The following is a 15,815-nucleotide window of genomic DNA, read 5'->3' on the forward strand; positions in this document are numbered from 1 at the left end:
GTCAAACTGGGATTAGTATATAGCCCGTCACTGATGAGTCATCTATGACGGGCCTTAAGTTGGTGCACGTCACGGATGATGGTCATCTGTGACGGGCCCCAACTTAAGGCCCGTTTGAGATATGGAATGTTATCTCAATCGGGCCTAAAGTTGGTGCCCGTCACGGATGATGGTCATCTGTGACGGGCCCTAACTTCAAGCCCGTTTGAGATATGGAATGTTATCTCAATCAGGCCTAAACTACGGCCCGTCACTGATAGGTGTCATCCGTGACGGGCTTAAGTTTTATGTCCATCTAATATGTCTGTGCGACCATATCTCAATCGGGCACTTTTTTAGCCCGATTGAGATGACTTTCTTGTGACGGCCCGCTATTTCCATGCATGTTAGAGCCCGTCACAGATAGAAGGATCTGTACTAGTGACATAAATTTATAAAATCTTAAAAATAGATATTAATTAATATATACTGTATGTACAACATACACTATTTTTGTGAGCAACATATAAAGCAAAAACTAGTCCATAGGAAATTGCTTTATTATTTTTGAAATATTGGATTTTGCTTGGAATACATTTATTTTTCAATTGGTCCAGTTTATTTAGGTTTAACATGCAAAAATGTGAAAACAAAAAATAAATCATGAATTTTGAGGAAAAAAATAAAACTGAGAATTATAAAGTCAAATGGTGGTTGTCTTCCTCAGAAAAATAACAGTGACATGGCTGTTCCATATGGTGGTTGTGTTGATGTGTTCTCCCAAGAAACAACCACCATTTGGCACTATAAATTAATATTGAAAAATCTGTTTGGAGAGGCCTCTTGATTTTGCCTTAACTAGCGACGTCTAAACACGGATAAACGTGGAGAAGTCCAGCTACTACATGGTACTACATGCATGCTTTTTTTTTACTATACATGTACGTCATTTTCCTCTTCTAACAAAGTTTTCTCTCAAATTACTTATCCGATCTATAATCCGATTACACCACTGTGTTCGTTACAATTAAATCTTCACAACAAGATCTTACATGATTAGATTACGATGAAAAAATATTTATATTTGTAAATTACTTTTATTATATATGTAAGTTACTTTTATCATATATATAAGTTACTTTTAGAGTTGGCTAAATTACTTCTTAGACATATAAAAGTAAATTTAACAGAGTCTAAAAGTAGGGATAAAAATATGACTTTATCTAGAAATTAAATTTAATCAGCACTGATCAACACACATAAGTTTAACAATTTTTAAAAGTAACTTCAATGTTAATTGGAAGTAACTTTTGCATGGTTCAAAAGTAATTATCTATAAATCTGTTTAATCATCGATTGTTTTTTTCCTTTCATTTTTGTTTTTCATGTAGAATGAGAAAAGAAGATACTATTGTATTTTTCAAGTTGAAAGGAGATACTAGATGGAGTACAAACTAGCTACCACTAACTGTGTAGTCACATCCAATTAAAAAAGACATTCATTAAAGTTATTTTCTTTTTGTTATAAGTTACTTCTATAATATATGTAAATTACTTTTAGGCTTCATTGAATTTACTTTTACATGTGTAAGAAGTAATTTAGTGAAATCTAAAAGTAATTTAGATATATTATAAAAGTAATTTATAATTTTTCATCAAAATATAATCATGTGAGATCTTGTTATAAAGATTTAATTGCTACAAACACAACGGTGCAATCGGATCATAGATATGATTAGTAGTTTAAGAGAAAATTGTATTTAAATTATATGTGGATAATATCTCTCATAGATGAAGTGGTAGCTGGTTTAGACAAACTAGCTGTGGAGTCACGTCCAATTAATATACAGTGGTTTCTCCTTGTATGTCAAGTTTCCCATTGCATATACTGCTCCTTCCAATAAGAAATTAGGTAAATCCCTGGAGGATAAGTATCCACTTTTTCAATGGAAACTTACTTAGGCATGACTGGAGGGGACGGAGAAAACAGCTATGCGAAGAACTCGAAGATACAGGTTCGTACACACTATGCTTCCTTATTTTCTAAAAAATTTTCGTACACACGAGTTAATCTTTTCCTTAATGCATGGGATTATATATCACTATTTGTACTTTCTGGGGAATATAATCTCGTGAGTGCTTCCGTTTGTGTATGCATATCCATGTGCATGGAAACTGACTTCCTGTTTAAGCGCATCAAACAAGTATGCCTAATAAGGTCTTAGTCTTTTTTTTCTTGGTCTTCTTTTACTCTAAATTATAACTTACCTATGTTTTGTTAAGAAGTTTTTTAAACTATTAAATGGTGTGTTTTTAAAAGAACTTTTCATATAAAATTTCTTTAAAAAATTGCTCTGTTTTGTTCGAACATAAATTTACTCTGTTTTGTTCGACATTCTAGCTTGTGTAAATACTATCTTCTTTGATTTCATAGGGCATATTTAAACTTGAAATACAGTCTATTTTACTCCCTGGAACTAAATAAATGAATCACTTAACCCCATTAACTATTTTTCTTTGCTTATTTTACGCCTAAACTATATTGAAAGTGATTCACTTTACTCCCTAATAATATTTCTATTTTTTCCTATTCTTTTCACAAGTTTTATTTTAAGCCTAAATTTGTTAGAGCCATAGATGGCACCATTATCAAAGTTGAAAAAAAATCAAACTTGTTCATCGCTGTTTGCTTGACCTTTAAAATTTTGATGTTCAAAACAGTCTTAAGGGCTTCCAACCTACATAAACAGTGAGAAAATTTCAAAATAATATTGAGATGTAAATTGTGAATGCATCTATATTTTACCAAATTTTCAGTGTAAAGTATGACTGATATATAAGGGGAGTGAAAGTGAACCTTTTTAATAGTTCAAGGTGTAAAATGAGTCAAAAAGTTTATGCTTCGGTGAAATAGTTCAACTGTTGACTGTCGATTTATCATTCAATGTATTTGAAATAGCTTTTAAGTAATTATCTTTAATGAACTTTGAAAGATGAATCGATTGATATAAATTTAATACGGTAAATGTACTTGTAGTTTAATTAATTATTACTTATTCCTTTACAAAGTTTGATGTTTTGTACATTATAAAATACGTCAAAGGATATACAAAATCCAGCTGTTATAATTCCAATCCAATTAACTTTATTCAATGTGCACATGGATGTTACTAGGCAAAAGCTTTGCTTGCAACTAAGCCAATGATTGAGGAAGCAATACAAGAAGTATATACTGCACTCCTCCCTAAGACGATACTTGTTGCCGACATGGGTTGCCCTTCAGGACCGAATACACTAGTCTTCATCTCTGAGGTGATAAAAGTGATCAGCAAATATTGTGCAAGCATAGGTCACCACCCAGTTGACCTTCAGTTCTTCCTGAATGATCTGCCTGGTAATGACTTTAATTACCTATTTAAATCATTAGAACAACTTGATAATTTGGTCACCAAAGATCAAGACCAAGAAGCAGATACACTGCCGCAGTACTATGTTGTTGGATTGCCAAGATCCTACTATACAAGGGTGCTCCCTGACAAGAGTGTTCACCTCTTCCATTCATCGTATTCCCTACATTGGCTTTCCCCGGTAATTACATCAACACGATTATCTCATCGAGTGCTTAATTCAGTTATGTAATTTTGACGTGAAAGTGTGCAAACTGGTTAATAACCCTTAAAGATTTGTACTGAATATCCATGCTGAGAGCATTAATGATACAACATAGTGCGTTACTCCGTTTCTGTATGTACAACTCTTGGATCTAATAGATCACCAATCCACTAGAATGTTTTGACTTAAAGCTTGTAAACCATGAGAAATTAGATCTTGCTAACTCTTCATCCCATAGTATAAGCGTATTAACTCCCATACAATCTTCACTATTGTACATTGATCTTTTTCTCATTATGTTTATTCATTATTTTAGATAATGAAAATTGTTTACATTTCCGGCCACAGCCATTAGACACAACCATTGAGTTCTGATACCTAAAATAGAGACATAAGGTGATGGGAGAAACCCCTTAACTCCCTCTAGAAAAGTTTCAACTGAAAAAAAAATCCAAAATCACATACATTTAAGCACGACATTTGGTTGGTACTACGTCATCTAAAAGTGAAATAAAAGAATTGGCTAACGATTCCTCAAGTATAGTGTCACTGCGCATAGTATCATATTCTTGCTGTGATACCATCAAGGAGAAAGAGTGGAGTCAACTGTGGTACATGTGAAGATAATCAACATTATACTAGACAACTTTTAATTGTTGAAAACCTTATCATTATGGCAATGTCAAAATGACCAACATAATGTACTCAACCAGCCAACTTTTTTATGGACCTAGGCACTCCCTATAGCCAATTTCCAAAACTAACTTTGAAATTACAAGCAACGTGGCAGACTGACAGTCAAAGAAAATATGATCAATAGTTTCATGCATACTTAAAAAGGGAAAATGTCCGAGTTACCATGAACTATTGTTGTTCAGGGGGTAATTTGGTGGACTAAAAAATTCAGGGAATAATTTGGATTTTTTTAATTAAAAATAGCATTGCTTGTTGCCCTCCAATTCCTCTCGGCCAAGTTTTTTTTTTGTTAGCATTCAATTTATATGATGGAACCACGTAAAGACTTTGATCTTTAATGGTAGATTTAATGTTACTCAACTAGTTTGTGAATCAAATCATTCCTCTCCTCTAGCTTGGGTTCTACAATTGACCTTTGAAATGAAATATATTTTATTATTAATTATGAAATCAACATACTACGGAAGTATATTCCAATACAAATATTGGATAATACAACTCGTGTGCAACTAAACATATATTTTGTTAGTATAATTATTAGTCAAAAGCTACAAGTCTTGGGTTTTATGTATAAAAATATGCACATTTTATATTTTAGATAAACACAATATTTCTTTTTCAAGTATAAAGGAATCACATCTGTTTTGCACCCGGCATTACATAATGTATAGTAGAGATAACTCCATATATATGTTGCATTAATTGTGAGGAGTAATATAGTACTCCTCTCATCAACTATTAGGTTCAAGAAATACCCCTCAACTATGAAATCGAAAATTTTACACCCCTCAAATATCAAAAACAAACAAAATAAGTGAACCCTAAGTATAATACCACCTGGTTTTTTATCTTTGTCCACCTTGACCCAGTGTTTGTGCCACTTATCTATGTGGGTTATTGATGCGGCTTCAATATATATTTGTTAGGCCCTATTTAGTTTCCACACAAAAATTTTACACCCTGTTATATCGAACATTTGAACACCTCCTTGAAGTATTAAATATAGGCTAAAAAAATAACTAATTGAACAGATTGCGACTAATTTGCGAGACGAATCTTTTAAGCCTAATTGCTCCATGATTTCACAATGTGGTGCTACAGTAAACATTTACTAATGATGGATTAATTAAGCTTAATAAATTTGTCTCGTGGTTTACTGATAGATTCTGTAATTAGGTTTTTTTATTAGTGCCCGAACATCCCATGCGACACCTTATATAATACTCGATGTAACACGCCAAAACTTTACACCCCTGAATCTAAACACCCCCTAATCAACATTGGTGAATCATTGGTATATAGACTACATTCACCGTGGATAGGTTTTCTAGGAAAGTGCCCTCAACGCGCGCTTTGCCTTTGACTTGTGAGGTACCCTATTTACTCATTTTTCTTTTTTTTTACTGAATATTTACTTATTTTTCTTATTTGTGCAAAGTGCTATACCATTGCCGTTGCTATTATTAGGAGTCTTTGCATATTATATATTGATACAAGTGGTACTTCTCATTCATGTTGTTGATGGTCTAATTGTGGTAGTGTGCGGAACTAAGCACTGGATTATAATTCATTTTGACCCTATGATTACATGCTTGTACAAATTAATTGATATGTGATCAACTTTTGATATACTCCTATTCATGCTCTAATTTAACTATTTTATTACCATTATATTGATAAGTTGATTCCTGATTGCATGCTAAATAAAGCTTAACCACTAGTAGAAAAATGATTTTCATATACCACTCACCCTTAATTTTGTAGACGGACAAAACTGCAAAATGCATGCTTAGATTACCGAATAAAGGGAGTCAAGAGCCGCCCGTGTAAATATAATACCACGAGCTGCCACTGAATATAGCTACCCGTAAAAACCAATTCTACTTTTGAGGGTGTCATAGTAACACGATTTTCGTAGGCGGCTATCGTAAGTCACCGCCTACAAAAGTAGGTTTATGTACACATGCAATGCAGGACAAACGGCCGCCCATGTCAATGACATTTTCCTGGCAGCGCACTTTGAAAAGCACACCTGTTTGTGTCCATTCATATTCTTCGTGCAACTACTTTAAGTCTTCAACTACATCCACTACCATACACGAGAACATCGTTCGCTTCCTCCTTTGAAGACCAATCAGCTGATCGCTGGTCATGTGCTCCGTTACCACGGCACGCCTCCTCACCTCCCATGCCTTATCTTTGTTCCAATAAGTAGGGGGCAATGGGTGTTTTCTCGCCTCTCACCTCGTCTCCCACTCACTCCGGTCACCTCGCCTCCCCACCTCCTGTCTATCTCTCTCCGGTCATAGTGGACTCACTGCAGCAGCTGCAGTATATCACCACCAGCGAGAGAGAGGTGAAGAATGGTGGGGACACCTTGTCGTCATCGCTCCCACCAATGCTATATGAAATACCTGACGATGAAGTGGACAACTACCTCGATCACTAGTAGAACGGGTCCCTCCCAAAGGACTCTGACGAGGACCCTCATTAGAGGATGAGGAAGAGGATGGTGAGAGCGACAATGAGGCCAACGATAGGATGAGGGTGGCAGAGGACAAAGCACCCGAAGAGGTCATGGAGGTGAAGGGAGAGGAGAAGGCTCCGAGATCCGATCGCCGTGGCTATGGGCAATGTTGTCTAGGACAAGGCGTGGTCGGTGCAAGAACCAAAGCGTTAGTGACGGTGTGTGCGTGTGTGTTGGGGGAAGGGGGGGGATGATTGCAAGGTGCTGGAGTTGGCCCCCGGTGCGGTTAAAGCCTTGGGCTTTGTTTACCTTAGCCCTGAGTTTGTGCCACTTATCTATGAGGGTTGTTGCGGCCCTGCTAAGCAGCCAAGCTTCAATAGTATCTCTGTTGATCAACGTTGGTGGTACAGAGACCGTGGATAGGTTTTCTAGGACAGTGCCCTCAACACGCTTCGCCTTTGACAAATATGAGTATTTTTTTTTCTCTTTTTTGACTGAACATGATAATTTTGTCATTGCACTATGTTGTAGCCCATAAGGATGACTAAACTAGTCCATGGTATAATGTATATTTTTAATACATTTTACACATTTCCTTTCAAAAATTTGAAGAAAGATGCTAGCTATCCGCTATCCCCATGCTTAACGTATAATTTAATTTTGTGTTATTTTAATGGATTTTCCATGACACATTTATGAAAGCGAGGATGCACCGATCGTGATAGCGTGTCATGGAAAATCCAATTAAAGAACACAAAATTAGATCTGGGAGCCAAATCATACAAAATTAAAGAGCCAGAATAACACGACCACGCACTCCGTATGTTCCGCTGGGAAGCTCCCGATGAAGTGTAGGGGGAAGACGATCGAGAGTGGATCCGTCAGTGCAGGTCATTTGCCAGATCCTGGCACTTTCATGGATGGACTCGCAGGCATGCATATAATAAAGCCGCTCTCTAACATTTTTTTTTTCTTTGATGATTGGAAGATTTGAAATGCCAACCATAACGTAGTTAGAGGATGCAAAGTAGACTTAGGTTGAGTTCGAAACCACATTTAAGCTGGAGCGGGTTACTGCTCATAAAACAGAACTAATCATTATAACACATGATTAATTAAGTATTAACCATTACAAGTTTAAAAATAGTTTTTTTTATGTTTTTAATGATTTTATATAGAAAATATTTGCACATGACACACATCATTTAGAAGTTTGAGAAATGTGATAATGAAAATCGAGTAAATTGATGTTTTGAGTTGTTGTCTCTATATATAAGTCAGCCTTATAACTTTTTCTATTTGTAAAGCCAGTGATTTCTTGTGATCACAATGATTCTGCTTGCAGATGTTTAAGGAGAGGTGTGAAAAGGAACCCCAAAATGAAGGAAACGTTTACATTGCGGTGACTACACCTGAAGAAGTGATAAAGCTATACCAGGAGCAATTTGAAAAGGAATTCTTGAACTTTCTTGAGTTGCGTTCGGAGGAACTCATATCTGGTGGTAAGATGGTGCTAACTTTTCTTGGACGGAAGAATGACAACATATTTGATGAAGATAAAAATATTCTTTATGAATTAATTTCACAAGCATTACAATCACTTGTCATTGAGGTTTGAAACAACATCATTGTTTCAAAGTTTTTAGATTTTATCTACTCTCTAGTTTTCATATTACAAGTCATTTTGATTTTTTAATACTTTTATAGGTTTTGCTAAATTTATATAATAATATAAAAATATTATAACAGTATTTTTGTTTCATTAAGACTAACGTTGAATATATTTCAATAGTATGTTTGTTTGGTGTTAAAAATGTTGTTATGTTCTAAAAGTTTAGCCAAACATTAAAAAGTTTAACTGATAAAAAAGTTAATGAGTAGAAACATGTAAGACTTTGATATAAAACCAGAAAGTAACTTACTTTTCCACAACAGGGCCTCGTGGAGAAGGAGATGCTTGACTCCTTTAACATTCCATTGTATGGACCATCGGTCAATGAAGTTAGAACAGCCATCATGCAACAAAAGCTTTTCTCCATCAACCACATCAAAATACTCGAGTCAAGCTGGGATCCACAAGATGACGAATTCGAAGGACATACTGTGCTAGACCCTGTTGAGTCTGGGGTGAACGTCGCCAAGTCCATAAGAGCAGTTATGGAGAGGTTGTTTGCTACTCATTTCGGGGAGTCTATAATGCCATTGCTCTTCTCAAGGTTCGCAAGCAATGTCACCAAATACATTGAGAAAAACACAACTAGAAAAAGCATTTTTTCCAACGTGGGAGTCCTATTTTCGCAGGCGGACATGACCCATAGAGTCAAATGACCTCCTACAAAAATATAAATCGAGGTGAAATTTGATGTCCAGGCGGACCACTTAAGCGGCGCCTGCGAAAATAGACTTGGGATAGGAGAAGATTTTTTCTAAGTCTCCACACCTTCACCACTCACAGCCGGCAAGCTTATCCCCTCACCTCTCTCATTCACCTCTCCTCCTATCCCCACCTCACCTCTCCTCTCCCCTCCCCTCCCGGCGGCGGCGGCTGGCGACGGGCGGTGGCGGCGGAGGGCGGCAGCGGCGGAGGGCGGCGGCGGCACGCTCCCGGCCCCTCCTCCCAGATCTGGCAGGAGGGAGCAGGGGGAGAGCGGTGGCCGGCGGATCTGGCCGGAGGGGGGCGGGGGGAGCACGGCGGCGGGCGGTGGCTGCGAGGAGGGTCGAGGCGGTGGCATGGCCACAGCGGCGAGGGTGGTTGAGGCGGCGGCGGCGACTCCCGGCCGCCCATCTCTCCCAGATCTGGAGTGACCACGGTGGGCCGTGGCCATGCGGCGGCGGCGCGGACGACGGCGGGCCGCGGCCGTGCTGCTGCGGCGGCGACGGCTCCCGGCCGCCCCTCCCTCCCAGATCCGCATTGATGACGGCGGGCCGTGGCCGTGCGGCGGCGGCGCGGACGACGGCGGGCCGCGGCCGTGCTGCTGCGGCGGCGGCGGCTCCCGGCCGCCCCTCCCTCCCAGATCCGCAGTGACGACGGTGGGCCATGGCCGTGCGGCAGCAGCGCGGACAACGGTGGGCCGCGGCTGTGCGGCGGTGGCGGACGACGGCGCGGCGCGGACGTGCAGCAGCGGCGGACGAAGGCTGGGCAGCGGCCGTGATTTGTTGAATGTTTTTATTTGCTTTCTTTTAGAATTGATTAGGTGATTTTGGATGAACTGTTGATGAATTGATTCGGTGTTTTTTTGGATGAACTGGATGAATTGAATGGATTGGATGGGGAAGGGGTGGGAACTGGATTGAGAACGGGAAGCTACCGCCGGAAACGGGGGTGGCTGCCCAATTTTTTTTTAGCGCTCGAAGCTATTTTCGCAGGCGGACCTAGCGCGCACCTGCGAAAATCAACTATTTTCGCAGGCATTGAGGTGCAGGCGGATGGCTTGTCCGCCTGCGAAAATATGATTCGGCCGACTGGGAAAAGAGTTTTTCTAGTAGTGAAAGAAAAGGAAGGGAAAGCACACTGTCATTTTGCTGCCACTGAGCAAAATGCAAGATGATAATACAGCGGAGGCCTAGCTGGCTAGCTCGGTGTTCTGCTTTACTCCATCCATGTGGTATTATCTCATTTACATTTATATTCCCATGCTGATTTGATCATGTCACACTACTAGTCATACCTACCCATGTGTAGTTCACATGGGCGAACAATTTAAACATGTACTCTATCTATGTACTGATGCAATGATAGAAATAGCTCTATTTAGGGAGTGTGGGAGTATTTCTTTTTCATTTGCTTTAAAAATATGTAAGACATTTTATAAATAGTAACATTAGGTTTCCTGTTGTGTTCATAGATACTCCATTTGTCTTAAAATATTGCTACTTCGTGTTTATATATATTTTGTCTCAACATATAGCTACTTCTCCACAGACTCTCATATCAAACAATCACAATGATTTCTCATTTAATTTCTATTTTCTCCATATAGTTACTCGTCTCAACAAATACAACCATCACTTATTTAATTTCAGCTCCTTCTCCTTGATATCTGTCAAAAACTCCATAAGTATTGGAGCTTTTTTTTAAGTGCGGTCAGCATAAAGCTGCATAAAGGTAGGCGCGACCAATGAGGAAGCGCCACCTGTCAGCTGAGTAAATAATGGGGTTAATTTACCCGAGGGGTATTATGGTCATTTGGACACCAACATAAACTCTAATCGTTAGTTTACTCTAGTCGTGATTCCACACCGAAAGAACGTACGCATTGTTAGAGTTCGCCGGAGAGGAGAAAGGAATCCCCGGAAAGCTAAGAGACGAGTGGAAAGTTCAGTTACGTGCTAGTTTTTATGGTTTACGCTCTATATCGCGTTACTATTGTAGATCGCGTTTAGAGAAAGCTATTGCATCGGCACACGTAAATAGTGGTACAAATGATCTGATGTAGAAGATCCTAGCTAAAACCAAGCGATTGTGGTTACATCTGGTTTACGTTGGTCTACAAATAGAAAATACAAAGTAAATAACCACATAAGATAGATATCACTCCTCTGGTATATGTTGTGAGAAAGAAAATATTTATGATGGGCCAGGCCCACCTAAACTTAGCAGGTAATCCTCTCAACTGTGTACTGAATAACGATAAGAGTAAATCCCACTGTCAATCCATTATGAAGCCCATTTTGGCAGTAACTATTTTATATAATAGTCCTTTATATTTCCACTATTATGAGCCAAACACAGCATCGGTTTTAATTTATTGTTAGCCCCTTATCATTATCCAAAATATTGAAAATGTGATATATATATATATATATATATATATATATATATATATATAATTTATAATTTTGTCAAGGTGTTGTCCTCGGGCCACCACCGTCCTCGGATTGCGGACGTAAACACATCGATTCTATTCATACGTTCGACATGCCTGTTTATGTGCGCAATCCCATCGTGTGCATAAACCATCCACATACACCGTGAACACCTAGCATACAGTGGTTTGCAAGTTGCGTTAAAGCCTTGTAGGCACGGGCAGGGGTGAACCTTGTAGGCACCTAGCGATCTCTGCGTACGCGTAGGGCGTGCACGACTCGCGAAATAGCATATCAGCCATCACGTACGCGTAAACTGTGTTGTAGGCGGTACTCTCTATGTACGTTTTTACGTAGGCATAATGCACACACCTCGGGCTGTTGTATGGGCGAGACGTGCGTGAAGCCTTACGCGTACGCGTGTGGTGATCGCGAGTTGCCTACATATAGTTCATGCATGTCCATGGATCGTGGACGTAAACTCATTCTTCGTGCGCGTACACTAAACTTTCAAACGTAGCATGGATATGTTTACACCTGAGATCCACACGTGGGCGTGTACCATGTAGAGCACCTCGCGATGCCCACGTACGCGTAAACCGCGCACGGCTTACATCGAATCGACGCGTCAACCCTTAGTTGTACCGTACGTATGTGCGCGACTGAGCCGTCCTCGCAGCCTCTTTCCCTGCCTCCTGGGCCTGACTTGCACGCTGGGCCTAATGGGCTGATGGGTGCCGGCTGGCTGGACTGGGGGAGGGGCACGGGGATGATCGATACATCCAACATCCAAAGTACTTAACACTAGAAATATAACTAGTAGTTCAACTATATAAACTACTACAATGTACTTGCATTTTTTCTGCTTCTTCCTCGGTGGCAAGTCTCCAGATGAACTGTCGTCCTCGTCCTCGTCTTCGTCGTCGTCATCGTCATCATCATATGATGCGAGCAGAGGATCCTTTACGTCAGCGTTCCAGTCTCCGAGACGTTTACAAAAATCATTCCGCAGTAGACAAATCGATACGTTAACATCCGAAAGACCCAATGATCCATATGAGTAGGCTCAATATGTTACGACTATATGGTTCTTACGGTGAATAGGTGAGAAATCACTTCATTTAGTATTCTTTTTATAAACAATAAAACAATTTCCCATGCATTTGCACGGGTTTCTTTCCTATGGAGTAGTTACATACATATACATACGCGCGCGGGGATCACGAGTTGCCTACATATGGTTCACGCCTGCACGTGGATCGTGGACGTAAACTCATCATTCGTATGCGTAAATTAACCTTTCGAGCGTAGCATGTATGTGTTTACACCCAAGATCCACACATGGGCGTGTACCATGTAGGGCACCTGATGGATGTGTTTTCGAGCCTTAGGCACATATGTCGCGTCTCGCGTGCAACAACCCTGCAGCGTAGGATGGATGTGTTTTCCCGACGTAGGAGTAATTGGTGGTGCATAACCCATTCACCTGTATGCGTACACCTTTTGACCGTAAATGGGGGATTTTTTACATGAACCTTTAGAGCGTAAATGGTGTACGCGTAACCCATTCGCGTCTGCACTAGCTCGCACCCTTGCTCAACAAAAAGAAAAAGGGCACGAAGAGATCCTCGCAAGACTCACCTCTCCGAACCCCAACCCCAATTAATTGTCCCCCAATTAACTGCCCTCGCCTCGCGACGCCTCGTGCCTAGCACGGAATAAACGCGTTGATTAGTGAAAGGAGATTACTACTATAAAGAAGGAAGCCCCCCTCTCGACTCTCTCGCTCACTCCCCTCTCTCTCTCTCTCTCTCTCTCTCTCTCTCTCGTTCCTCATAACTTCTCTCTTCGTCCGAATCCCAGCGAGATGGAGGGCGGCGACAATCCGCTCCTCTCTTGCGCTGGCAAGGAGAAGGGGAAGTGGAAGCGACCTGGGGGTTCCGGCGACAACCCCCTAAACCCTAAACCCATGTGCTCACTTGGATGGACACATTAAACATATCCTACCTCCATCCTAACATACAGCTATTTCTAGATAGCTACATATTTTGGGAGTGAGTGAGTATTCCTTTTCATTTATGAAAAAAAGTATAATACACTCTTATATATAGTAATATAGAAACTTAATCATATCGAAATTCAGCTACATCACATCTCATTTAAATCAATCATATTATCAATCACCTCTCATTCAATATCTTCATGTACTTTGTACAATTCAATATATTAATAGGCTGGTCCTAGACATCACAGTGGCTCGATCAACACTGCTTTCAAACAGTGTGACCAAGTCATTAGCATGATTAAGACTATAGCTAAAATTTGGGCTATTACACCTCCAACAAATTAATACATGTTCATTGGGTATCCTACACCAAAGGCAAGAAACTTTTAGTGTCCTGTAACAAATTTTTCCTAAATTTTTAGCCCTACATGTGATTTCTTTTTTTTAAAAAAAAAGAACATAACTATACCCCTAAATTAAATGGGTTGATTGGATCCATACCATTATAGATTCTCAGGTTTAGAAATATGTCATTACAATTTCTCCATTTGTAAATTACAATTTTATAGCACTTTGGGATATGTCATTGCTTACCAGCGCATTCATAAAAAGTTTTCAACCATTTTACCCTTGTCTTCTTCCTCCTTCCCCTCCTTCCTTCCCCTCCCCCTCTCTCTCTCTCTCTCTCTCTCTCTCTCTCTCTCTCTCATGTCTGGTGAAGCCTGGGCCTCCACTAGAGCTCCTCCTCTAGCCTTTACCCTGCCATCAGGCGCTCCTTCATTGCTCGCCCGCTCCTCGAAGAGGACGAGCAGAGGACATAACATGAGGAGGATGACTAGACAATAACGGTGCAAGGATGGAGTGCGGACGTTGGTTACACGAGGATAACAGGTAGGTGCTGGTGGCACGAGGAGAACGTGCAGATGCCGGCGGTGCGAGGACGACAAGCAGGACGGCACATATGACGCGAGAAGGATGTTGGCGGATGTTGGCAACACGACGAGGACGATCGAACAATGTTGGCGACTAGGATGTTGGCGGACGCCGATGGCGTGAGGGCGACACCCGAACACGGTGCCACTACTAGAGCTAGGATCTAGAGGTGGAGCTCCGGATGCTAGAGCTTGAGCAGGTGAGAGAGCTCCAGCCGGATGGCCTCGACGGATCCGCACAGGAAGGCTCGGGATTAGCTGCTCCGGTGGCTCGTGAAGGAGCTCAGGCATAGCAGCATGGTGGCCTACTCTGGTGGGCGGGCGCCCGCTTGTCTTCCTCGGAGCGTGTACCCATCCTCCTTAGAGTGTGCTCGTGATGGTGCTCAGGTTGTCTGCTCTTTCTCCACAGTAGGCAAGCGGGTGAAGGAGCTAGTGAGGCAGGGTATAAGTTGAAGGACTAGGAGCTCCAGTGGAGGCTCGGTCTTCATTAGACATGCGAGAGGGAGGGGGAAGGAAGAAAGGGAGGAAGAATACGAGGGCAAAGTGGTGGAAATTTTTTATGAATGCTCTGAAGGAGTAAGTAGTGATATATCTAAAATTATAATGGTACGGTTACAAATGGACATATTGTAATGATACATTTCTAAATTAGAGAATTTATAATGGCATCTGTCCTGATATTGGTTGCATATTGAGTTTTAAAGTCATGTATGCATGATATTTAAAATATTATAGATAATAATTGCTAGTGAATGATGATGTGGCACACTTGCATGTGATTTAAAATACTCTAGATAAAAATTACTAGTGAGTGATAATGTGACACACTTACATGTTGAGCTTCAGAAGTTAGTGAACATCATAGGATGCTGAGTGGGACTAATGAAAATCCACTACTATGGTATATGTAGCAGTGATTTGGTTTGTCTTACTGGGTTTGTGTTCCCTGATACAAGCTGGCTAGGTGCTCGATGAAATGTCGCCATGGAGATCGGTCACTAGCTGAGGACATCGGCGTGCAGCATAGCAGCAGGAACCACAATTTACCACCTCAGGATGCAGGATTTGGAAGATGCTCGGATCGATGTGAAGGTTCCTTTCGCTACACACCTGTAAATATCAAATTGTGCTGTCGAATTTAGTGCGATTAGACGGTTATTGCCACCATTAGCTGGTTGAACAATGGTACTATATGGTTAAATTTTTTTTTTGGGGGGGGAGGGGAATCAACTAAATCTAAAGTTCTCCGGTCTAAGCGGATACATATAGATATGAATATGAACATCAATCAAATACGCTGTATTCTGCTATAATGTGT

The 15,815-nt window shown here is 40.5% G+C and overlaps 1 protein-coding gene across 1 annotated transcript; it reads left to right on the forward strand.

The window, feature by feature from the left end:
* Window positions 1-3,246: 3,246 nt before the first annotated feature.
* LOC107278528 (anthranilate O-methyltransferase 3) lies at window positions 3,247-9,082 on the forward strand. Its single transcript, XM_026026242.1, has 3 exons — window positions 3,247-3,567; window positions 8,100-8,366; window positions 8,690-9,082. The coding sequence occupies exons 1-3, from the start codon at window positions 3,247-3,249 to the stop codon at window positions 9,080-9,082; spliced, it is 981 nt and encodes a 326-aa protein (XP_025882027.1).
* The last annotated feature ends 6,733 nt before the right edge of the window (window positions 9,083-15,815 follow it).

The sequence above is a fragment of the Oryza sativa genome, chromosome 6 (assembly GCF_034140825.1).
Source record: "Oryza sativa Japonica Group chromosome 6, ASM3414082v1".
NCBI classification, from domain to species: domain Eukaryota; kingdom Viridiplantae; phylum Streptophyta; class Magnoliopsida; order Poales; family Poaceae; genus Oryza; species Oryza sativa.